This window comes from Canis lupus, chromosome 14 (genome assembly GCF_048164855.1).
Source record: "Canis lupus baileyi chromosome 14, mCanLup2.hap1, whole genome shotgun sequence".
NCBI classification, from domain to species: Eukaryota; Metazoa; Chordata; class Mammalia; order Carnivora; family Canidae; genus Canis; species Canis lupus.
In genome coordinates this window covers 35,396,423-35,422,315 of record NC_132851.1, presented here as the reverse complement: position 1 = coordinate 35,422,315, position 25,893 = coordinate 35,396,423, and the positions used below count along the sequence as shown (strand labels likewise).

Below are 25,893 nucleotides of genomic sequence, written 5' to 3'. Positions count from 1 at the left end.
AAAGCTGTTTTGGGGAGAGAAGGTTCTCAAAAGTCCTGTGATACAGCAAACTTGTTTAACTTTTTTTTTTTTTTCAAATTGGCTTTTTCTCCATGTGTGACCACATAAATCCCCTCCTGTTTTCCTGGAAGTACTCACAGGCCCTTCAACCAGAATTCCAGAGAACATGCATGGGAATTCTGCTTGACGAATAAATGATGTCAACTTTGTGGCGATATTCTTTTCCTAAACTTTGAGAAATAGGTCAGCTGCATTTCTCATTTGGGCCAGATTTGACTCTTCAATCTCTTGCGCTTTGTTTCTCTTGCAGGTGGAAGAGGCGTTAAGTGAAGTTGATTTTCAGCTCAAGGTGGATCTGCACTTCACAGACAGTGAACAACAGTGAGTGTCCCGAAATCTCTGAATCGTGGTGGTATGGATTCCTTCCTCCAACCCTACTCTACCCCTGGGGCACCTCGTGGCCATGAACCCCAAAACATCTCTCAGAAACCCAGTTCCTGAGACACTGCAGTGCCCTCCACTGCCACAGCCCACCCCGCCACGGGGCTGGGAGTGTCTACGTGGTCATTTCAGACTGCACGCATTTTAGGCAGATGGCCCAAGTGCTGCGCGCACAGAAAACACCTGCCTGCTTACCCTAATTATCTAGCACCTTCTCATGCCTGACACCTCCATTCATTTTCAGTGCAGCATTAATTCGGTCTTTAAATTAATGACCCTGTGAGGTGGTAAGTCTCAAGGCTCCTTCTGAATCACAGGAGGTTTGGCCAAGATTCTGCATCTTTGTACTAAATGCCTGCTATTGTGTTTCGACTCTCTGAAAAAGGAAAACCCATTTATTTTGTAACCTGCTGATTAAACAGGCAGGAGACAGGCACTCTTCTTCCCCATAACTGCTTCCTCTCATCCTGTTCTGGGGCCTCCGCCTCCTCCTACTCTGGGTGAGCTGTCAGCCGCAGGTTCTATCAGGTCAGAGATAACTAGGCCCTGTTTCAAGGATTATAAGTCTATTCGAGGATATTTCCAAAACTGCAACCTCTCATCCAGTTTATGACCTCTTCCTTGCTCCCTTCCCTTCCTGTTTCTACCACCACCCTGAGCAAGCTCTGGGCTTGCTCGGATCTGGAAGCCCCCAGGCCAGGGGCAGTGTGGTGGTTGGGACAGCACGGTGGGTGGCTTCATATTTGCTCCTGGCCCCGTCTCTGCCCAGGTGTGTGGATCTTGCAGGGTCAGGTGCGGTAAGGAGGAAGGAGATTGCAGAGGGCAAGGTTCATGTGGGATAGGTTCCTTAGCAAGCAGGACTTTCCATATAGTAGAGGCTGAATTGCTAGGTTCTTTGCTCTTGGGGTATCCCTATACATTGTGTGGGGATCTATCCATAAATTAGGCAAGCTCCCTCACTACCCCCTCTCCAATCCTGCAGTGCTTTGATATAGTGATGCCTCCTACGGCTGGTTCATTCACCCCTTGCAGGAAGCTCTTCTGGCATATTCTTCTCCAAAGAACCCATATCTGATCCTTGGGAAATGAACAAAGGCACTTGAATCCTTCACTGATGAGGCCTCCCTTCCCCCTGCAGTCTTCTTCACTCTTCCTTTGGTCATTGCAGCCACCCTCAGCTTCTCTCCTGAGGACTTCTACAGGATGAGTCAGGTACAAGGACCTATGTTCCCCTGATTCTAGGGGACACAGGACAAGCCCATTCAAAGATCTCTTTCATTAGGCTTACAGTTATGGGGAAGACACTCCTTTTTCCTCTGTGCTGTTAGAATCTCAGAGAACTGTTTCGACCACTCTCCACAAATTAATTTGCACTTCTGGTGTCTGTACTTCTTCAGCAGTTGCTTCACGTTCTACTATGGAGAATGGAGAACCAGTTGGCCAGGTGGTCTTATGTTGGCAAGACAATCCCTCAATCCCTTCCAAGTCCAGACTCCCTATTGGAACTTTCTCCCTTTCCTCAAGGGCTGTCTCATCCCCAAGATGTGTCTGATTGTTATGGGAGTTTCCATGACACGAGGAATAGAATCAGATGGGATTCTCTGAGTTGCCCATGACCTGATGTGTCTGCACATTAAGAATGGGCATCTGCTGATGTGCAGATGGTCATGTCTAGACTCTGGGCAGTCAAAGTATCTGTCCATGGTCTTGCCATGGTGTCTGGGCTCAATATCACAGATTCCTCATTTTTGTCTGGACCCAAGCCCCTCTGGCCACCTGCTTCCCTCATCCTTGCTGTTTACTCCTTTGTGAGATGGTAGATGCTTGGAAAATCTCATTTTCCTCATACCATTCCCAGGATTTGCTGTTCTAGCGCCATATTGAACTCAGCCCCTGTAGGAGGCTGGCTTTCTTCCTAACCTATAAAATCAGAAGTGAAGCCCCTCTGTCTGGTCTCATATGCCCCCTCCACCATCTGCGACTCCTATCATTCACCCACTTCATTAACCCACCCTGCCTTACCTTCCTCTGCCTGCTTCCTTCGGAGACATTCATCCATTACTCCATGGTGGACGTTTCTAAGGCATCAGAGAACTCTGCAAGTCAGCCTTGAAGTCCTTTGCCATCCATTCCACCAGGCAGGCTGAATGGTAGTCATGGTAGACCCAGAAGATGAGACTATCTTGCCATCAAAACAGTAGTCGACAGAGATAGGCCCAACGTGTATGAAAATCAGCAGTGCAGGCTCTGTGCTCATCAGCCATGAGATGCTGGTCAGGTCCCTGAACATCTTAGCAGCCTCATTTATAAAATGGACATTGTTATACAATCATGCCTCTGAGGTCTGTTATGAAGATTAACAGAGACAAAATCTCAAGTGTGCGGCCTGCCAAATCAATGCCTTCTTCCTCTCTGTGGCTTCCTAAATGCACATGGGGCCAGGCTCCCCTGTGTCCCTTCCTCGCTGTAATGCAGAGTGCTTAATAACAATCAGAGCAGGGGGGCTTCATGGAGGAGAAGATTAGCTAAGAGGAGCAGGAAGCCAGAGGCTGCGGAAGAGTTCATAATGCCATATTTTTTCATTTTCATAAATTGGGTTTAAGGATGATACAGCGTCTGTAGCCCATCCTGGGGACAGACATAAGGCTTTGAAACATGCCCAACACAGATGGCTTCTTTAAAACCATGCAGGCCAGAGACCAAACTAGAGAAGTGTGGTGTGGAATATTAGGGATTGGGGAGACCCCTTGACACCCATCTCCTCCAGTGGTCCTCACTGTGGGTAGGGCGATTCTATGCCCCAGGGACATTTAGCCACATCTGGAGACATTTTTGATTGTTACACTGGGGGTGGTGCTACTCGCCTGTAATGGGTGGATTCTCTGGATGCCGATGAACATCCTGCAGCACACAGGACAGCACTCCTTCCCCAACAAAGCATTATCTTATCCCCAAAGTCAACATCACCCTGCTCTAGTCTACCCTTACACCTGCACCTGCTATGTGGTACAGGCCCATGAGCGTACTCCTCCACGGACACAGGTAGCTCCCTCCTTGCCATCTGATCCCATTCCATCCCTGGACAGTTCTGCCTATGAGGAAATTCTTCTTTATTTAAGGAACAAGTCCTTTTGGTGTGCCTTCCCTCGCTTGCCCTCGATTTTAGTCCATGCCACCCCTTAGAAAAATTCTCAATCAGGATGACCCTTTGAGATCAGATAATAAGACTCTTCAATAAAGTCATCTCTTCATCTCCAACTAAATATCAGGGCTCTTTCTCCGTGTTTTGTGGGTTTGTTTGTTTGACTTTTTTCTTTTTGAGTTCCTTTATAAGAACACAGACAGTGTCTTCTCAGTGCTCTCAGGTTTATCTCCATCCTTTCTAAACTGAGAAACCCATGAACTGAGTTTTAGCTCCATTGATTGGCTCTAGCCATTTTAGAGAACAAAACAGCTATCACCTCCTTTATTCTGAGGTCTTTACTCCTATTAATGTGGCTTAAATTCTTCACATTTTTGACACCTTTGCTACCCTGACATGTACTTCCCATCCTGTTGTTGTTTGAGCCTAAGAATATTTCTGTGATTCCCACAACGCTGTGACCAAATGCATTCTAAGTAATAGAGTCCAGTACTGCAGAATGGACTGCATGGTTGGCTTTATCTTATGACTTTGAACAAGTCAGTTAACTCAGGCTGGCTTTACTTCCTTATCTGTAAATACTAGAAAAGACCTCATACGATGGTCATACGGGTTGCAGGAAAAGAACTGGATTCAGTTCCTAGTAAGACCTCAGCAAATTGTTGTCAGAATTAAAGTGACTATAAATGATAATGACTTTCTGAGGCTTAGAAGGTGTGCTCTTAACCCCTTCCCCATCAGGTTTCTCCCAGGTAAGAGAGGAGGCCCTGTTTGTGGTCTTTTATGGAGTCACACTGGGCTGCAGCGATTTATATACTTGGCGTCAGTTTGCACACAAGCTGTAAGCAGCAAGGATTCCAGGAAGCATAACCTGTTGTGCTGGGTCTTGGGAGTTTGCTCCCCTTCTACTCTGTGTCTCATTTCCCCATCTACGGAGGAAGGAGAAGCCTGTCCTCTGACTATTCTCTGAGCTCTCTGCTTTACTCATGGAAGTAGAGCTTCCCAAGTCCCAAGTGCTCTGGTTCAGAGAAACTTGAGAGAAGCTGAGTGACCGGTTTCTAGAGCTTGGGATTAGCACTGGAGGAGCTTCATTTAGAGCAGAATCAACCCCGTTTTTATCATCAGAGGCTCGGTTGGACCTTGCCTCCCAGCCAGATCATCTGTTAGGAATCAGACTCACACCGAGGACAAAATACTGGAGCAAAGGTAGAGGAATCCTTGATGAAAGTGGTCAGACTGTTTAACAAGTATGATTTGGGACTCATTTACTCATTCGGGCAGACAATTATTCCTTTTAATAAACAAACATTGAGCCAGACTCTGTAGTGTGCTGGATAGGATGCTAGATGGTGGAGATAGAAAGGCGAGTCAGTCACATTTCCTGGTCTCAGGAGGCAGAGATCTCGTAGAAAATACAAACTTACAAAGGGAGTGCTGTCCTGGCTGTGGGTGGAGAGAGATGAGCAGGGAGGGAGGCAGGCAGGCTGGGAGGGAGCTCAGGGTGGCTCCAGTGTTGAGATGAGCCTTGAAATGCATCTGGGAGTGTCTCCACCACTGGCCCGACAAAGGGCTTGGTGTCCGTGGCAGCAGAGCCTGAGCCCCGGGGGCTGCCCAGAGGTAGCTGTGTGATGCCTCCTGAGTTCGTTTTCTTCTTGGGTGCTTAAATTCTTCAGCTGCCGATCATGGGAGAAATGATTTCTACCAGACAGGGTGATTGTAGGGATTGAATAAGATGATGTGTGCGTGGTGGTTGGCCCCGGGGTGAGGCTGTCACGCAGACCTGCCTGGGTGACAGCAGGGATGGCCTGCCATCACTCACATGCGCTCGCTCACTTGCCTTCCAGGCTGAGGGACGTGGCGGGGGCACCTCTGATCAGCAGCCGCACGCTCGGCCTGCACTTCCACCCCCGGAGGGGTCTGCACCACCAGGTCCCCGTCATGTTCGACTATTTCCACCTGTCAGTGATCTCGGTGACCATCCACGCTGCCCTGGTGGCTCTGCAGCAGCCCTTGATCAGGTATGAGGTTATGGATAGCATCTGAGACCTGCGGGGGTGCCGCCCTGTATTTCTTGTTCTGCTCGGTCCCCGGTATGGTCCAGGGGCACCGGGCTGGCCGGGATTAATGGGCACAGACCAGAGGAGTATCTCCCAGGCCGACAGTCTAGGCTCTGGGCCTCCTTCATGAGCAGAGGAGAGGTGAGCAGTGGGTGGGAGCCGTGGAGAGGGCTTCAGGAGGGCACAGGGGTGGGTTGTGCTGAAGACCTGCCAGCGGTAGATCAGATCCAGATTCCATAGGGGTCAGACCCACGCACCTGCCAGGCTTTGCTTTTTCTAGCTGTGCCTTGTCTGAGAAGTCCCCACATGTCCCTGAGATACACAGTCTTCATCTGTAAACCAGGAGTGCTCATGTATCCCATGACTCTTAGACGAGGATGTGGCCAGGCCCCGGGGCAGGGCTCTCTTTTCTTCCCTCTCCCCAGCTTGCTCTTTGTTCAAAAGCAAGACCACCTGTGTGGCCCCATGTTTTCTCCAGTCAGTGAAACCCCATAAACCACTGAGGTTTCCTGAATCCTACAACTGCAGGAATGGAGCTGGCACATTGCATTATGCACCTGACATGGCCAGATGTGTACACGGGATCACTTCAGAACCTTGCCCATGAACTGGGCATGGGCTGCTCACATGTGCAAAGGGCCATTTGGGGAGACAGTCTTGCAGTGTGACATCTCAGGAAGGAGCTGATTTTCCAGTGTCCCCTTTCAGGACAGCTTCTGGGACTCCCCAACTGGGAGTTCAAATGACTGTGGGAGAGACTCCAGTCCCACTGAGTGTTGGGTGAAGCCCAGGCACTGATCGCCTGCTGGAGTCACCGAGTAGGGAAGGAGGAACCGGGATCCTAGCCAGGTGATGTGGTCAAGAGGTGCTATTCCTGGAGGCCTTCACTCCATCCTGTGGCCCTCGGCCGAGCTCCTTCCCAGGCTGCGTTTGTTGATGGGGTCAATTCAGACATTGACCTTGAATGGTGGACCTGATGGCTATGTGTCAGATCAACCATCATCCCCAAACTGAGAAGTGTCACGTGGAGATCAAGGCTCGGTGGGCTAAAGAACATGGTGTCTGGGAGAAAGGGGCACTACATAGGGCGAGCCTTCAGCAGTATTGGGTTTTGACCTAGGGAGAGCCCACGGCAGGGTGTTAGTTCAGAGCCCATGAATGGAGCCAAGGCCACTGAAGTTGAAGAGAGCTGGCGTCATGGGTTGTGCATGCGGAGTGCCTGGCTTCCAGCATTCTACAAGTGAGTGTAGACATTCTCCTGCCCATCGAGGATTGAACTCCTCCATGAAAACCAGACCCTGAGGGAAAAGAAGGTGCCTCTGTAAGGGAGACCATAAGACTATTCACTGGTCTGTCTGAAGGGCTGTATCAAAGGCCTGCTGTGCCCCAGGAACAGCATTAGGACATGAAGAGTATACTAGAGAGACACTGTGATAGACGATTCCCTCGAGGAGTGCAGACTTGGATGGAGGGAGCCCATCTGCATTTATGGCATCATCATATGGCAAATGCTGCGTTTGACAGGAAACATTACAGAATCAGAGGAAAGCAGACCTGGATTTGGGAATTTGCAGGAGACATAGAATCCAGAAAGCCGCAGGGTGTATGATGATCCTGCTAAGGATGTTCCCTGGCTGTGTGCTCGCTCTAAGGCTTGGCAGAGAGTGGCCTTGGCGCAGACGTGAGGACACAGTCTGTCTGCTGTCAGCGACACAGGGTTGATGGCCAAAGGTGGTGTCCTGTGAGTGGCTGGCTCTCCACTGCTAAAGGTGAGCTGAGAGCCCAGCTGGGAAAAGCAGAGCTCCCTGCAGGCAGTTCTGGGTTCCAGAGATGGAGCTCTTGTGCCTCAGCTGCATCAGAACCCATCCTGATGTCTAGCACCACCAGGTAATTGCTGGAGATTCTTGGAGGGGTGTCTAACTTCTCTAGACATCTGGTTCAACATTGAAATAAAGGAGGAAGGAAGGAAGGGAGGGAGGGAGGGAGGGAGGGAGGGAGGGAGGGAGGGAGGGAGGGAGGGAGGAAGGAACTTACCAAAATTAGCAGTGATACTAACCCAACAGAAATGAAGGGGGTGAGATGAAGCACACAGTCAGTGCCAACATATGGTGAACACGTGCTTGATTAGTGGTGGGTATTAAGCTTTAGCCATTTCTGGAAAGGCCGAGCCAGGAAGCTCTGGGATGAATGGATCAGATCTGGGACCCTAAAAGGCTTAGAGCCCAGCAGGGCAGAAACACATTTAAGTATTTAAGTCTAGATCAGTATGCAAACCACCCTGGGAGCACGATGTGGGATGGGCTTAAAAGGGTTGGCTTTGGGGTGCAAGGGATCTGGATTCTGGGTTCCATTTTGAGTCTCCTGCTGATTAAGCATCTTAGCTCAAACAGGTGACTTTTCACCTCCCGGGGCTTCTGTGTCACTACATGCCAGGAGGTTGTTAGAAGGGTTAAATGAGATAGTACACATCGTTGAGACCCTGGCCATGCATTCAGTTGATTAAAATCTACACAGTGCCTACCGTGTCACAGGCCCCGATCTCGGCCTCCTGGCTAGCACCCAACAAGCACGTTCTGAATTGAGAAAACTTTAAGTGTGGGGAAAAAATAGTTCTGCTCAGGGGAAACCAGGATGGGCTTCAGAGAAGAAACAGCCTTTGAGTTGGACACAGGGAGATAAACTGGGGTGGGTAAAGCTCACATTTAACAATGTGACTAATAACACATTACAGACTTGAGAATCCATTTACTGTCGAAGAAGGAAGCATGGGAGGTTTTGAGCAGGAGCATCCCCTCCTGAGAGCTACACCATGAAGATCCCTCTGGTGGCCAGAGTGGGCTGGGCTGCAGGTGACATCAGGGTGGAGGCAGGAGGACCAGCGAGGGTCCAACTAGGAGATTCAGTGTTCACACTGACCTAAACAGCTGTGAGAAGCAGGTGTCACTCCTCCTGCTGCTGGGAGCCTTGATACGATCTAACGAGGAATTGGGATCTGGAAACTCCTCATAGAAAATGTAACCTGACGGAAAGAGCTCCTTGCAAATCTGATGCAACAGAGAGGAGCCCACATAGACATTCAACGTCAAAGCCTGCTTCTCCAGGGATGGGGGTAAAAATAGAACTGTCTTCTGTTCTCTGGATTCTACAGGAAGGATTTCTATTAGTTCGCTCACAGTGGCTGAGAGCAGAGGAAACCCTTTAAAATTATAGGAAATACCTGTCAAATAGGGCAAGCTCTGGTTTTTCCAGAAAGGTGAGCTTTGCAGTGTCAGTTAAAACCAATCAGGAAGATGCAGGTGTGAAATTAAAATGTAACCTCAAAAGGCCTCCCGCCTTTCCTGAAACACCCCGAAGAAGAGAATCTACTTTTTAATCCTTAAATGGGAAGAGCTGGATTTCGGCGTGAGGGGTTCAGATCGACTGGGAAAGCCAGCCGAGCCCACAGTTAAGTAAAATAACCAGTGACTCCAGTTATTCATTTGCATCCTGCCCCTGAACGTGCCCTGAGCATCGCTGCTCATGGCATGTATTCTCTGTTTACCCCGAAACGTCCCTCTTACCCATTTGTAGCTAAACTGCACGCTTGCTTTACATCGCCGCTCCAGCCACACGAGAATGATGATTATATCACACCCGGTGATATTTGTGCTGTTATCAACAGTAACTATCTAAACACGGTAATGATGGCGTTCGATTTTATTATATTTGTGGCATGATCGACAACAGCTGGAGCATTTATGGAATCATTACCGTTTGCCTGATGCTGTACTTAAAGCTGTGTTGGGCTCATCTCATGGGATCCTCAGGGCTGCCGGGGAAGGTGCTGAGACCAACCCTTCCCACGTCTCAGCCCCTCAGAGGCACCCGGAGCTTGTGGGTGCTGCCCCTGGGCTTCGAGCCCACCAGGCCGTTCTCCACAAACGGGTCCTCCTTCACTTGGTTGGTTCCAGACGCTGCTCTTCTGTGCTCACGGCTCGGAGTTCACCTTGCCCCTACTACACCTGGCTCCCTCCCTAGGCCACAGTGTCTTTGCAGAGAGGCCCATGCCTGCTGCATCCGCTGGCCTCCCCGCCACCGAACACGCGCCAGCTGTGTGCCACGCACCTAGCACATATTTGAATAAATGAATTAAGCAGAAATACAACAGGAGCTTAGGGAAGGGGGGAGGCTTGAAGGAGCTCACTCCAGATTGTACCCCAAAGGGAGTTAGAAGCAAGACCCAGACGGTACCGGATGGAGCCCCCCGTCCTTCTGGCCTAGAGCCCGTCCCCTTGGAGCCCTGCCTCAGTGTCTCTCGGCAGGCTCGTGGTCAGCCTCTAGGATGTGTGCCATTTTCCTGCCAGGATCTCATGCCAGGTGCACCACCTAGGCCGGAGCAAACTACGCCTCCTAAATGCCTTAGCTCCCAGTGCCCCACTGACAGCCCCGAGGGGCTGAGCTCCTGGCACCATCCCTCTCTTGACACTGTTTTTCTCCCTCTCCAATCCTCGTGCCTTGCAGTTTTACCCGTCCGGGAAGAGGCTCCTGGCTTGGTAAAGGCGGGCCAGACACAGGACCAGAACAGTCCAGCCTCTCTCTGGAAAACCTGGTCTTCGGAGCCGGATACTGCAAGCCGACATCCTCAGAGGTAAGGTCCACACAGGGACGTGGCCCTGAGGCCACACTCGGCTTTCCAGGGCGTGGGGTGTGTGTCCCTTCCTCTCATCTGCCCATCCATCCCTGCCTTCTTGTGAAACCTATCCTGATGCCGGCCTTGGGGCAGACACTGGCCCTAGGGTCCTCACATGCGTCTCTTCTGTGTGGTCCCCTGTGAGGGGCCTCCCTTGGATGGCATCATAACCTTAAAAGCCTATTGGCCTTGAGCTGTTTTCAAAACCTGGCCCCGTCTCTCACTTGCTCACTTTTCTGGGTCTTAACTCTCCTCCCTGCCCCGCCCCAAAGGGTGAGGTCATGAAAACTTAATAATCTTCTGGGGTCATGTGTATACCCGTGGCTGTAATGGATGTAAAGTTCCTAGCCCAATGCTGGTACTCAGTAGGTACTCAATAAATATACATACCCTGACCTTTCCTTCGTTCTTTCTTCCCCATCAGCACCCATCCCTACCCTTCTGTAAGGTGCACGGCTTTGGCCACACTCAGCATCACTCTGCCCCTGTCTCTCCTGAGCCAACACAGGAGCATTTTTATTAGGGACCTGCTCAAAAATACCCAGCCCGCATTAGCCTGGCTTCTCCAGAGAAACAGAAACAGCAAGAAATAGATGGAGGAACAGATTAGAGTATTTCCAACGAGCATTGACATATTTATGTCTACACTATACATATACATGAAGATCTGTTGGACAGAATTGGCTCATGTGGTGAAGGAGGGTGACAGGTCCCAAGACCTGACCCCCTGCCAGCTGGGACCCAGGAGAGCCCAGCTGGTGGTATTCCAGCCTGAGCCTGGATGTGCAGGCAGGAGAACACTGGTGCCCCAGCTGGAAGGGAGGCAGAGAGAGGACATTCTCTGGCTCAGCCCTTTGGTTCTACAGTCTTGGCTGGTTGGGTGATGCTCACCCATGTCGGGCAGGCGATCTGATTCAAATGTCATCCTCATCCAGACAGTCACACCCAGGATCAGGTTTAACCAAGTGTCTGGACACCCTGTGGCCCATTGGGTTGACACTTTGAACTACCATCCCACAGCCCATAGTATAAGTGTGGAAGGCTGTCTGCACTCAGCCTGCCCCCCTCCGCCCCCAAAGAGGCACCCCACTGTGCTGTGCGGCCCCACTCCTGGCTCACAGGGTCCAGCATATCCAGTCCCCTGCTCTGCTGGCTCTCCTATGACATCACCTCTCCTAGCCTGAGCCCCAGCCAGGGAGGCCAGGCTGCAAAAGCTGCCCTAAGTCACATGTCCATCTGGGCCAGGCTTCTATGTCACGTGTCCTCATGTGGGGAGCTGAGGAGAGAGCTGCTGTGAGCCTCCTGCGGGACAGGGACTGGTCCCAGGACAGGGCTCTGTGCTTTGAAAGGAGGAGACTTTAAAGCCAAATAGCACTTCGTTGAAGGTGGACTCTAGCGACGTGTGGATGTAGGATCTCAGGCAGCCACTGAGCCTCTAGAACCCATGTCCTCGGTGATGACACTGGACCCAGCAGGGAGTGGAGGCCAGGGGACCAGCCAGCCAGGCAGGGGAGGTGGGTGTGTCTGTATTACCTCATGCACACAGATGGCTTTAGGCTCCGGCATAGGACTGGGAAGGAGTGGAAGGCCAGGACTTCCTGTGCCCTCTGCATCCCCAGGGCCACCCACTGACCCCTCCTCCTTAGCAGATGCTGTGTGCTTCCCTGGATCGGCCCCGACCCCCTGCTGCAGGCCTGGCTCCAGACTGCCTGTGGGTGGGCTGAAACCTTTGTTGTGACCACATCACAGCCCTGCTGCACCCTCAGCTGGGTCCTGCTTCCCTCTCCCGTACATGTGCTGGCACAGAGCCTCCCCAGAGATGGACCTGAAAATCTCCAGCTCAGACCATTTTCCAGGTAATTGGCATAGGACATTAGGGAACATTGGAGGCCGTAGGTCAATTCAAAGCATTTTGACGCATATTCCAAGACAGGCCTTTTGCTGGATCCATAGGAGCCTGTGAGGACGATTATGATAATAGTGTCTCGCAGAAGGAAGTCTAATGCACATCCTCTGAGAAGCAGTCTCTGATTTCCTTGGAAAAGGTTCTCTCTCCAAAATACTTCCTCCAGGCTTGACTCTAGGCAGCTCAGACTCTCCTCCCCTGGTGTCTGAACGTCTGGGGACAGAGACCAAGCTCACTCAGCATCACAAGCCCAGGCCCGGCACCAGGCAGGGCTTTCCTTGGAGACCTTTCAGAGCCCTAGACCTGGGGTGGACTGGGGCAGGGAACATGGACCCTGGCATCCGAGAGGCTGAGCATGACCCAGCCAGATCCCTGCCCTTGAGAGAGTGTGATGTGGGAGAGAAAAGATTATGGTCTCAGGCGCCTGCTGTGCTCCTCAGCGCCATGTGACTTGGGGGAGTTGACTCACCCCTGGAAACTCAAGTTCTCAACTGGAGAATGGGATAATACCTGCTTTTAGAGAGAATCTCAGGAGTTAATATGTATCAAGACAGTACAAAAATAGACCCATAGCAGGCACATGATACAGTATAGTTTTTCCCCCTTCTATTTCTTTTCTTGGCTATTTTTGGGGATGTGTGTCAAAGAAGACATCCCTGTCTTTTACAAGAGTCAGATAAAATAGCTTATTTGTGGGTGCTCAGCAGTGAACTTGCTCATGGAGCTTAGCTCAATGGGTTATTTTCAGGACCTGATTCTTTTCCTGTGTATTTTCCATTTGGGTCCCATCCAATTATGCAGGCTCAGTGCTGCGCACCCACCCCGTGCCTTCCCACCAGGCAAGGGCTGCCAAGCAGAGAATAAAATCCACTCCCCCTTCCTCCCCTAGGAGCTGCGCATCCAAATCCCCAAGAAGCCCAGTGCATTAGCAAATAACATGGGAATCCACGCAGACTGCAGCATCAGCTGGAAGGATTAGAGGCCAGGTGTTCCCTTCAAAATAAGCCTTTCCGTGCAAAGATGTTTGCAGAAACTAGAGTTCCATAGCAAAACGAGCTGACCATGTGAAAAAACACGGGAGGCGAGGGTCCCTTCTCCAGTAGCCAAGCTCCTCCCTCCACGTATGCAGCCTCGCTGGAGGTGGAGCCTCTGATGTAGACTTGGAGCTCGCATCCCCTCCCCATCACAAGCCAGCAGCTTTGCCCTGTTGAAATTATTTTCCTTCTCTGATTTGCAGCTTATCTGTCAAAAAGGGACACTAATGCCTGCCTTGCAGGGTTGCTGAGAAGATTAGTGACATAAGCATATAAAAGCCTGGAGCCTAGAGCCTGGCACAGAGTGATCAATAAGACCCTCTGTTGGATTATTTTTTCTTTTGGTTTATCCACATAATTAAATTGAATGTCACTCCAAGAGCCCCCATGGAGTCTCATGGGTAGGACATCGAACAGAGGGTCTTAGGTGTGCTTTCGTTCTTGGCTTCGGCACCAACCTGCTGTGTGACCTTGAGTCAGACACTTGCCCTCTCTGGCTCTCTGTTTCCCAATGTGTAGAACGAGGATTGGATGAGATTGTGCTGGGCCCCATCTCCCCACGCAGCATTCCCTGTCCCTATCTGGTGCAATTGGGGGCATTTGACACATGCTTGATTTATTAGTCCAGATTCTCTAGAGAAACAGAACCAGGAGGATGTTTCACACAGATTTATTTTAAGGGGTTGTTTCGTGTGATTACGGAGGCCAGCAAGTCCGAAATCATCAGGTTAGTCCTGATGGAAGGAAGGAAGTCGCAGAAGGAAGTCTAACGCACATCCTCTGAGAAGCAGTCTCTGATTTCCTTGGAAAAGGTTCTCTCTCCAAAATACTTCCTCCAGGCTTGACTCTAGGCAGCTCAGACTAACTCCAGCTGGAGACCAAAGTACGAGCTGCAGTTTGAGCACAGAGGCAGTCTATTGACCCAATGACCAAATTATTTCTTCTTGTTGGGTATGGGAGAGGGGGATCAGTCCTTCTATTAAGATCTTCGCCTGATTAGATGAGGCCCACCCATGTTATGGAGGATAATCTGCTTTCTTCAGAGTCTGATGACTTAAATGCTAATCTCTAAAACATAACTTTATAGAGACATCTAGAATAATGCTTGGCCAAGGAGCTGGGTACTGTGGCCTGGCAAAATTGACACATAGTAGTTGCTATCACACTTAATAATGTTAGGGCTCTGGCGGACGCTCGTTGAAGATCAAGAATCCAAATCCAAACCCAACAAATCCCTTTTTCCCTCCAGGTATGCCACACCCTCCCAGTGTGTCACTGAAATCGCTGGGTCACTCCACTGCCCGAGGGCAGGATAGCAGCCTGGTGGAGAGGCACACAGGCTTGAGGACTCTCCTTGTCCTCAGAGCTCGGCCTCCCCTGGCAGGGACATCAGTGTGCTTGTGCTCATGCATCGGTCACATAGTAGGCCCCAACTGTGTGCTAGCACCTGTGTGCTGCAGGGCTACAATGAAAGCACCTCTGTCTCCCCTGCAGTGGGTCCTGGGGTCTAGCGCATGAGACAAAGCAGGAGCTGAAGCTTTACAATTGTGCAGTGGTGTGTAAAGTGATGTCAACCATTTCACATCAAATGTCTGGACACTTGCTCTCTTAAGTCGTGGGTGCACATGCACTCCTCGACCACCAAGGTGCATTTCCTGTTATAGAAAAAGGACCTGGGATAGAGGTTAAGCTCGAGCTCACAGCCTTGCAGCCTCTTGCGGTCTTGACACCCATTCTTCAGCCCTGAAGGGTCTCGTGGGGGACCAGGGAAGGGGCACTGACTCCTGCGCTGCGGGGCCGGCTGTGGTTCTGCTCTGTCTGTGTGCATGCCTGGGGCAGGGCACATGCACGAGTGTCAGAAACCCATGGAATCCCAGAACTTCCAAATGCAGGAGAACAAAAGCCCTTGCAAGTAGACTGTCAGGCCTTTCACTTTCCAACAGACGTGGTCTAGCTGGCACCTTGAGTGTCCCTGGTCCTGGGCTCACTGTGGAAATCCCAGAAGTCGTGCTAGGGGCGGGCTGCGCTCTGCAGAGCAGATGAATTGTCTGAGATGCATGTGGTGGCTGCCAGTGGGAAACCCCTCCATCCTCAGCGTGACTTCAAAGGTGCTTTCCAGACCCAGGAGCATGGCACTGAGAGAAAATTCTAGATCGTAGCTCTGGAGTCACTTCCCTTTTAAGTCGGATTGCCAAGAATTGCAAAACGGCATCTTCCTGGGAGGGAATAACATGCCCACAGAGGTGAAGCACTGAGCTTCACGAAGCCTCCTGTGCTTAGCAGCCCCTCACTCAAGGCAGGCATGTGTCTGGTGGGGTTTGGGGTGTGGAAACTGAGGCACAGGGCTGACTTCCAGACAGACGTCTATCACCTCCTAGGCTCGCCCTTCTTTTTACCTCTTTGCTTCGCTTTTTATTGGGTTCCTTGTACTTCACCCTTGCTTTAAACTTACCCTTGCTTGTTACTGTAAACATCCTCATATTCCTTTCATGGGGATCCAGAGTCCCAGAGCGAAGGACAGACATTCATTATTGCCATTAACACGTCACTGTATTACCTCTGGATTGTGACGTCTCTATGAGCAGAGATCCTGCCATTAGTCCATTTGCTCATCAGATATCCCGCAAGCACCTATTAGGTCTCGAGCACGAGACAAGGAGTTGGTGACAAGGTGCTAATGGGGAAATGCAGCCTCAGCCCCCACCTGGTGGGGCATCTTCATTTCTGTCACCCTTGGCACCCACTTGAGTTGCTTGCATGCTGTAGGTGCTCCCTCAGCATTGGAGGTATAGATGAGGTGAGATGGTATAGCATTAGGTTCTTTTTATTTTTTTTCATTTTCATTTTTTTTTAAGATTTTATTTATTTATTCATGAGAAACACAGAGAGAGAGAGAGAGAGAGAGAGAGGCAGAGACACAGGCAGAGGGAGAAGCAGGCTCCCTGCAAGGAGCCTGACATGGGACCCAATCCCGGGATTCCAGGATTATGCCCTGGGCCGAAGGCAGGCGCTAAACCACTGAGCCACCCAAGAATGCCCCCATTAGGTTCTTTTTTTTTTTTTAAAGATATTTATTATTTATTCATGAGAGACACAGAGAGAGAGAGGCAGAAACACAGGCAGAGGGAGAAGCAGGCTCCGTGCAGGGAGCCCGATGTGGGACTCCATCCCAGGACTCCAGGATCATGCCCTGGGCTGAAGGCAGCGCTAAACCGCTGAGCCACCCAGGCTGCCCCATTAGGTTCTTTTTAAAAAGATTTTATTTATTCATGAGAGACACACACAGAGAGAGGCAGAGACAATAGAGGGAGAAGCAGGCTCCCTGCAGGGAGCCTGATGCAGGACTCGATCCCAGGACCCTGGGGTCACGACCTGAGCCAAAGGCAGACCCTACCACTGAGCCACCCAGATATCCTTATCATCAGGTTCTTGATGATGTCTGAGGAGTGACCACGGCCAACGTAGCCCTCAGACACAGTAGACAGGACACGGGCATCACAATACTTGAAGGACCAATGAAATGTTTTAATTTCTTGGAAAATCAAGACAAAGTATGTGTGGATGGACAGATAGATGGTATGTAATTATATCAATGCAGTCATGAAAGTAGAATTTTAAGTTTATATTTCTTTTATATTTTCTAACAGGTGAAAAGTGCCTGGGGCCCATCAGAGGCATAATTTGGCTCTGGGAACAATTACGATTAGCCCTCATTTTTACTTCATGATTAAATAAGGTCTTAAATAAGACCTAAATAAGCAGTACCCCGTATACCTAGACAATTTTCCTGTGGTGGGCAGGTGCATGCTTAGAACTCAGCTGCCTCCTTGGCCCCAGCGTGATGCCTGCATGGGGAGTGTGTGGCACGAACACTGGTGTGGTGGTGAGATGCTTGAGCGCAGAGGAACAACCGTTTGAAATTTGTGAGCAACACGCTGTCAGGTTAACTACCTGGGGAAGAATCAGAAGTCATCAGGGAATCCCAATAGTTATTTAAAGAAAAACATGTTTTATCGCTTAAAAAAATGGGTTTAATGATGTCTGCTATTTCAGCAATTAAGATGTCAAGCATGGTCGTACTTACCTTCTCCATGAGAATGAGATCCTCTAACGCTTTCTCATGTACGTGGTGATCTGATTTACTATTTTTTAAAAGATTTCTTATTTTTTTATTTTATTTTATATATTTTTAAAGATTTTATTTATTTATTCATGAGAGAGAGAGAGAGAGAGAGAGAGAGATTGAGAGGCAGAGACATAGGCAGAGGGAGAAGCAGGCTCCATGCAGGGAGCCTGATGTGGGACTCGATCCCGGGTCTCCAGGATCACGCCCTGGGCCAAAGGCAGGCGCTAAACCTCTGAGCCACCCAGGGATCCCCTAAAGATTTTTTTTAAATTTATTTATTCATGATAGACAGAGAGAGAGAGAGAGAGAGAGAGAGAGAGAGAGGCAGAGACACAGGCAGAGGGAGAAGCAGGCTCCATGCCGGGAGCCGGACGTGGGACTTGATCCCGGGACTCCAGGATCGTGCCCTGGGCCAAAGACAGGCGCTAAACCGCCGAGCCACCCAGGGATCCCCTGATCTGATTTACTAAAACCTTGCAAAACAAACAGCAAGTTGCTACCTGGCACAGAGCTATGACAGGCTTTGACTCCCTGGCACGTTGCATTCGTGTGTGTATGAAATTCCATGGGTCATTTCCGCAAAAGAATATAAATCCGTGAAAATGGGCTTTTCATGCAAAAGTCTGCAGTATCGCTTATTTATGCCCCATCCTTTTCATTAACGAAAACCGCCTTTATCATCACCTGACTTCGGAGGCCTTCTTCCTCTCCGGAGTTTCTGGGCGCAATGGGATGTCAGGGGGCAAGGATGGGCCAGAGGTATCCCTTCCCAGCCTGTCCTGTGTCCAGTGCAGTTGACACCCCGTGGACACAGGCTGAGTGGTCACCAGGTGAGGGGGGCAGCAGGGCACTCAGGCAAGAACACTGGGCTCGAGTACGGAAACCGGCAAGGCAAGGTCAGGTTCTTCTGTCGATGGCCTGTGAGAGCTCAGCAAGTCATTTGGCCACTCTGAGCCTCTGTTTTGTCTTCTTTTCCTATAGGGGGAGCATGAAACATGTTCACCCTGTAAGGTTTGCCTAGACTCAGGAGGGGAAAGCTCCTTAGTCCTTTAGGGATCCCTCTCTCTCCACTCCCTCCTCCCTGACCCAGGGGTATTGGGATGACATCACCACCCATCCCACTGGCCTTCTGATGTAACTACGTCAGCTTGTCAGCTGCATGTTGAACCCTTACACATGTTAGGCTGTGTGCTGACCGTTTTTGCTGTGCTTCCTCACGGCTCCTGGAATAGATTCACATCATTACAGGTGAGGAATCTAAAACTCTAGTAACTTCGGAGAGTCTCCAGGCATTGGGCAGCTGGTCCCTGGGGGGCCTAGATAGGTGCCGAGGTCCCCTGTCGTCCGGCACTCACCTTGGGTCCCCTTTGAATTGCTTTTACCTTCTCTATCCTGGGACCCTCCCAGTAAGTGGGACCCTCCCAGTAAGTGGGTGGCCATGGGCTGCATATTTACTGCTGAGCGGGCGGGTGGCAACAGGTGTCTCGGTGTCTCTACTGATGTCTGCTCCTTTTGGCGGTTGAGGAACCGAAGCCTAAGCCACACTTTCTGCTCTCATCGAGACAGTGGTTGTATTTAACACTCAGGTGGAAGAGGAAGTGGAACCACCATCAACAAGTCAGCCCCGAACCTACCCTTATGGAGTTGGCAATTTAGGCAGAAAAGAGAAAGAGATTGAAATAGTAAGTTGATGGGAGATAAACATTAAGAAAGAATTCATCTTGAGTGTTGTAGTTTGCTGGGACACTTGAGACAGGGGCTCACCACCCGGGCTGATTGATGGAGAGCTTCCTGGAGGGAGGGACTTGGAAGAACAGGATGTAGGACTCTGCCTCTATTTCCATCTCTTGCCATGGACTAGTGGTTTCCTATGTCCTTTGTCTTCCAAAGCCACACAGGAGTAGGGGCCTTCCAAGTCCTCTGGCTCAGTTAGGTTTTTCTGTTTTGTTTTGTTTTTTAAGAGAAGGAGGGAGAGAGGTGAGGAGGGGCAGAGAGAGAGGAAGAGAGAGAATCTTAAGCAGTCTGCATGCCCAGCACAGAGCCTGATGCAGGGCTCGATCTTACGACTCTGAGATCATGACCTGATCCAAAATCAACAATCAGATGCTCAACTGACTGAGCCACCCAGGCACCCCTGGCCCATCATTTTTAAAAGAAAGAATATCCTTTCCTTGAAACTTTATTTCTTGCTTTACTTAACATGTTTTCCCAGAGCACCTAACTCGATTGCCCCAGTGATGGAGTGAACAAGCCCAGCCTAGGGAGAGACGCGCAGACCCCAAACAGGAACTGACACGGCAGGAAATCAGCCATTTGCCGGTGGTGCTGGCATCTGCTCGTGAAGAACCAAACAGGACCAGGTTCCCGGGGCTGGGACGCGGTCCAGAAACACTTCCCAGAGTGAAGGAGCGCTGATGTGAATCAGAAGGGGGTGAATTGTCGGTTGTGGAGGGGAGCGGAGGGGTGAGGAAGGGCAGTGTGAAGGTGAGGGCAGTGAGGGAAAGGGCGTGTCCCTTCTGGGGCCGCCAGGGAGGTGAGTGCGGCCAGACCCGGGGCTGGAAGGGTCACCGGAGGCCCGATCCTCGGGAGCCCCGTAAGCCTGGTTAGCCACGGCAATACTGCATGAGGGGATCCGTGCGATAGGACGTGTTCTCCTGCAGCTCCGTACAGGATTGGTCAGAGGAAGTAGGGCCGGGGCAGAGAGGGAAGCTTGTGTGCTGTTGCGGTGGCCCAGTAGGGAGTGGGCAAGGTGCAGGGGAGGTGAGCAGGGCGGAGAGATGAAGGGATGTCCTGCCTGTAACTCAAGTAGAACGCAGGGAACCTGAAGGATAAGCACAGGTGGTGGTCATCTGTCATGGGTCCGAAGGGCTGGCTGTGAGCTAGCTACCTAACAAGGAGAATTGGCAAATTTTATTCACGCTAAAGTGCGAATGGCTGAGAGCATCCATTTTGGGTGACCCTGATTTAGGCATTTATGGTTTTTTATTATTTATTTTTTAAAAGATTTTATTTATTCATAAGAGATACACAGAGAGAGGCAGAGACACAGGCAGAGGGAGAAGCAGGATCCATGCAGGGAGCCCAGTGTGGGACTCGATCCCTGGACTCTGGGATCACACCCTGGGCCAAAGACAGATGCTCAACTGCTGAGCCACCCAGGTGTTCCATCATTTAAGTTTTTTTAAATGAGCATTTAACTCAAAGAAGGGGACATCTGCTATTCGTTCTGCCCTAGATATCGTCCTCTGACCCTCTTTCATCATGCTTTCCCCTGCAAGAACTCCTATTTATCCTTCAAAGCCCAACCCAGTGATCGCCACCACTATGACACCTTCTTTGACCACCCAGGTATCCTAACCCGCTATTTTCTCTTTCTTACATTTATACTTTGGACATGCCTCTGCTGTCTTGTCGGAATGTCTTGTCTGAATAATTGCTTAATGCATCACTCGGCTCCACTTAAAAGCATTCCGTGAGGGCATAGCCATTCATAATGCTCACAATTAAATCCCTCCAAGGACATGTCACCCTTCTATCCCAGGATGAATCACCAAGCAGTCGCCTTGAGGAAGCCGACAGGTGACAGGCTGGCTCAGTCATCAGAGTTTTAAGCAGGAACGAGGACCCTCACAGTGGGCTGACAGTCTCTAGAGCTCTTTGCCACTTTCCTGCCTGTGCCCACCTTATGCATGTCATGACGTGTCACATGGAAGCCTGAACTAGGAGCATTAGGGACTCTGGGAGGTCAGGGCTTTGTGTGCTGCTGCTCAGGCACCAGAGCTGAGCTCTTGGGCCGATCCTGTTCCATATTGTCCAGCACACCAGCAGCCTGCCGGGCGCCCATATGACAATTGCCTCCATTACCCACTTGCTCAAGAGCCAGCAATGGGGTACCATTGCCATGAGGAGGATGTCCCGGGAGAAAAGGCATAAAGTCGAGGGCCAGACACTTGTGTTGAGGCTGGATATGCGTTTGTATGCGTATTTGATCCTTCATTTTATAAACATCGTATTGCATATCTAACCTGCAGCACTAGCCCCTGGGAGTTCAGCTAGGAGCAAGATACACGTGCAAGCAGACACACTGATCTTTACTTAATAATATCGTCACGAATGCAAAGGCACTGCTGTTCTGGGGAACCCAGCCTGGTCTGCATACAGAGGAGCTTCCTTGAGCAAGGGGAATTTAGGCTGTGATGTGAAGAGTGAGACATAGCCAGAGGTGAGGGCAGGGGGTGGTGACTAGGGCTGCCCTGTACAGCTGTGCAAGTTGTATACTACACAAAGACACCTGGAGGAGCAGGTGAGTTGGGATTGACATCCCGCCCACCCTCCACTTGCCAAGCTGTGCGTCACTATAGCCGTTTCCACCTAGACAAGGGCCCTTCCCTCTCCCCATTCATCCACCCAAGAGGGAAACTCTGGTTAGCATAAGGGCACCCTCTGGACTCACCGTGGCCCTGGAAGAGGAAGAATGTTTGAGCTCAGGGTCCGGTGGCCCAGGCCTGGCATGGGAGAAAGCGATGTGATGAGACGCCCGCAGCCCTGGGCCTGGGACCAAGTGACTGAGGTGGGGAGGGAGGCGAGCAAGGCTCCTGAGGTGGTGGTGGGGAGCTGTCACCTGCAGGAACCTGCAGACTGTGTGCTGAGGAAGCCGGCTGAGCTCCCAGGGTGACAGTGATGCACAAGCACGGCGCGGGGGTGAAGCACCCAGACAGTGCCTGGCAGGATGTTCGGGTTGCATTGCACACACTGCAGTGGGGGTAGCCACTGTCGGGCACTGCAGCAAGCTCCCCTGCAGCACTCGCTCCCCCGCAGGGTCAGCTGGGCTTCAGCCAGCACCCCGCACGCAGCCGTGCTAGCAAGGTGGTGGTTAGGAGACGGAGCAGAGTTCGAGTCCTAAAGGCCCGAGTCCTAAAGGGCAGGGGGTTAGATCACACTCTTGTCGAGATGTGTCCCATGTTGTGGGAATTTGAACACCAGGTCTGGACATGAAACCTTTCACCCTGGATATGTGTCTGAAATCTCTGAACCACGTCTTGCTGAATGCCAAGAGCCCGTAACTGACTTTACCCAGAATGCTGGCAATGCATTTGGTTCTCCCCCGCCATCCAGCTGGGAAGACATCAGCTGGTGGATGTAGAGAAGGCCTTTCCTATGCGATGTGGTCTCAGTGGAATGGACACTGACACGGGAGCCAGGATTTCAAGCCTCCAGAGCTGGTTTCCCCCAGAGAGTGTGCTGTGCCCATGGCAGACGGGCCAACTCGGGAGATGCAGAACCTTGCTGTGCAGATGGGACAGGTGTGGAGACATCGAGGAGGGGACTCCACGCTCCTCTCCTTCTTCCCAGCCACACCTTCAGCTCTGTGAGGCCGTGACACTAGGCTCTGGTCAGTGAAATGGGGGCAGAAATGACATGAGCCTCTCTCCTCCTTGCTCCCTGCGCATCTTACTTGATGCTCTGGGCTTCCTTTCTTCGATGGTGACCTCAGGGGTCTTGTGTTTGGGGACAGCGGTGGTACAAAACAAAAGGACCGGGGTGAGGAGACAGCATTTGGAGGAGAGCCACACAGGAGAGTCACTGAGTGGTGTGGGACTTTGGGAAAACAACAACAAAAAAACATGTTCAGTAACTGAGATTTATGGATTGCTTATCACAGCAGTTAGTGTTACTTTAATAATAATAATAATAATAATAATAATAATAATAAAAACTCGTAGTTTCTGTGGTCTTGCCTTACCAAAAACCTGAAAGCATGGCATTGACCTTAGCGAGCAGGAATCTAGAAGTGGAGACCTAGCAGTCAGAAGGTGGGCACACGGGGATCTGCGTTGTGCAGGGGCGGAGCATTTGGTCGGCTCTGCGGCCACGGAAGACAGACCCAAGGCTGCCGAGCTGTGTCTCTGGCAGGCCCTCAGCCCCGGCACTACTGACATTTGGGGATAATTTTTTGCTGGGGGGGCATAGGGATGGGGGCTGCCCCGCGTACTTCAGGGCATGTTAGCAGCATCCCTGGTTTCTACACTGTTAGATGCCAAAAGCACCCCCTCCTCCCCTGCAACAACCAGAAATGCCCCCTGGACACTGACACACACCCCCGGGAGGCAGAACCGGCCCTGGCTGAGAACGGCTGCCCTGGAGGAAGAAGCTGGGAGAGTGAGCATCAGCCATGCGTCTGCAGCACCCGTAGCTGTGTTTGGAGAAGTGTCGCAGAGGCAGGTGAGCTCAGGAAAAGAATCAGCCAGCTTTCACGCAGACAGCAGGGGGGACAGACAGGGAAAGTCCTTGTGGGCATTTGGGAACTGGCAACCTTGGAAAAGCCTGTTTCTCTTTCTGAACAAACACGGAGGTTGTTTTCAAAACAACCAACACCCAGGAACTTCGACAGAACCCCAAGAAAACTTCTTGGTTGAATAAAGTGATGGTGACTTGAGGCAAGAACCAGATTAATGCCTCAGCTCTCCTATGTGTCGACCTAGAAAGCTCCAAGGCAGCTCCTGTTTAGTTTCTACAGAGGCCTGGGGCCAAAAAAACAGAAATGCAGCAGATTTAAGAGCCCAGGGAGATGACTGGAAACAAATAGATTGACAGCCTGCAAAATTTCCCCCAAAAATTGTGTTGCTGAAGAAACCACAAGCTTGGACTGCAAGACTGTTTGGCTGTTCGGGGCTCATCTCAACCCTTGGGGCTCCCTCCTGGTGTGCGTCCCTCAAGGGGCCACACGCCTCCTGCCACCCCAGGCTCCCAGGGAGCAGGAGACCCAGGGACTGTGGATTGCATGGATCCAGGGAGATGGACCGAAGAGTTCCATCATATGCCTCATCTAGAACCCAGCAGATCAATGTCTGCTGTGAATCCTTTACTCTTCTCCATCCGTAATGGGAGCATCCATGTCTATTACTCCTTCCTGTGTCTACCATTCCCCATTGAGAAGGGCAGTTAATTTATATTCTTAGGTCTCTGGCTGTTGGGATAATAAGGCCATATCAGCTCCAGCATCAACAGTACCCTCCACCACCCAGAAATCCTACAGCCGGAATAGGAGGCTGTGAATGCCTGTGACCAGGGCCGCCCCCATCTTGCGTGAAGTGTAGTAGGGATAGGAAGAAGAATGGAGCAGTCTTGGTGGTCAGGATGATGGTGGTGGCCAACTGGCTGTGTCCTCACCAACCTCATTTCTCTTAATGCGCATATGTAAAGACGTTTTGCCAAGCCTCCCTTGCAGATAGTTGAGGGCCATATGAATTGTCCCTTAAAAATATTGTGCATGATGCTCCAGGCTATCTGTCCTTCTGTGGTGTCTTTGAAGAGTACATGGCAAAGGGAGTGTCACAAGATGGGACGCCCTTGGGTCCCTGAGTCTCTGCTTACAGGAAAACTGCCCACAACACTGCTGATCCACGGTGGCCTTTGTGTGGGTGATGACTCAGCTCCCACAGTGTTGTGCATGGATTTCTCAGGCTTATTTGTTACTGCAGCGCTGTCAAACCTACCCTGACTGTAACTATGGGTCTCTGGAGAAAGGCGTCCGTAGATATCAAAGACCAGAAGTCCGATGCACAAAACCTGTTTAGAGACTATAGTGTGGTCTTGAATTCCAGGGTTCATAGTGGGGTTTAACGGAGGATGGGCCAGATCACAGCAGGTCTCCAGTGCCTGGTCCAACGTCCTTGGTGGTGATTCCCTTAGGCTCATTCTAGCAGGTCCCATTCTGAGGGTGCCAAAGGAGGGATACACAGCAGGTGTAATGCAGGGCACACAGGAAATAAACTCAGTGACCCTCTTAAATGACATCCCCCCATAATGAAAGTACCTAGCTGCTAACTGGCTGTTGGGCAACAGAGTTGTCAGCATCTGTGAGTGTGATGTGCACACACATACACATGTGAGTGCTTACACAGGCACATCCAGTTATGTTAGCAGAAGAAATGAGGCAGTTTCCACCAAAGTATCTCTATTCTGTTGTTGTTTTTTTTAAATATTGTATTTATTTATTCATGAGAGACACAAGAGAGAGGCAGAGACATAGGAAGAGGGAGAAGCAAGCTCCCTGCAGGGAGCCTGATGTGGGACTCAATCCCAGGACCCCAGGATCATGCCCTGAGCCAAAGGCAGATGCTCAACCCCTGAGCCACCTGGGCATCCCAGCCATGTTCTGTTTTGAACCCAATAAGCAGAGGAGCAGGATGGAGCAAGCCTATTTTTCCAAGGCTGCTGCTTTTCACTCCGCCATCTAAGATGTTACCTGGCCCAGCGGGGCAGGTGCTGCAGGCAGAGGGTGGGGAGAGGCCTGGAAACCAGGAGGTCATCAGAGCCCCTCCCCACCATGCAGGTAGGACTTGCAGGCCTACCTGACCTCTGCCCTCCTTCCTCCTCTTCCTGGTCTCACCCTGGACTAAAGATCGGCTTGCACTTTTTAGAGGAAGAGAGAGAAATTGAGATAGGCAGCCTCAAGGCTGGCCTGTGTGCCACCTCCCCTCCTCCCTCCCACGGTAAGCTGGCTCAGGGGAATCGG

The 25,893-nt window shown here is 51.0% G+C and overlaps 1 protein-coding gene across 2 annotated transcripts in view; it reads left to right on the top strand.

Annotated features, from left to right (window-relative positions):
• The window catches only part of FAM135B (family with sequence similarity 135 member B), a 182,595-nt gene that overhangs the window by 90,837 nt on the left and 65,865 nt on the right, over nt 1-25,893 (top strand). For both annotated transcript variants that reach the window (XM_072774619.1, XM_072774618.1), the window contains exons 4-6: nt 311-381; nt 5,428-5,601; nt 10,141-10,267. In XM_072774619.1, coding sequence (XP_072630720.1) covers nt 311-381; nt 5,428-5,601; nt 10,141-10,267 — 372 coding nt within the window. The remainder of the gene's footprint in view (nt 1-310; nt 382-5,427; nt 5,602-10,140; nt 10,268-25,893) is intronic.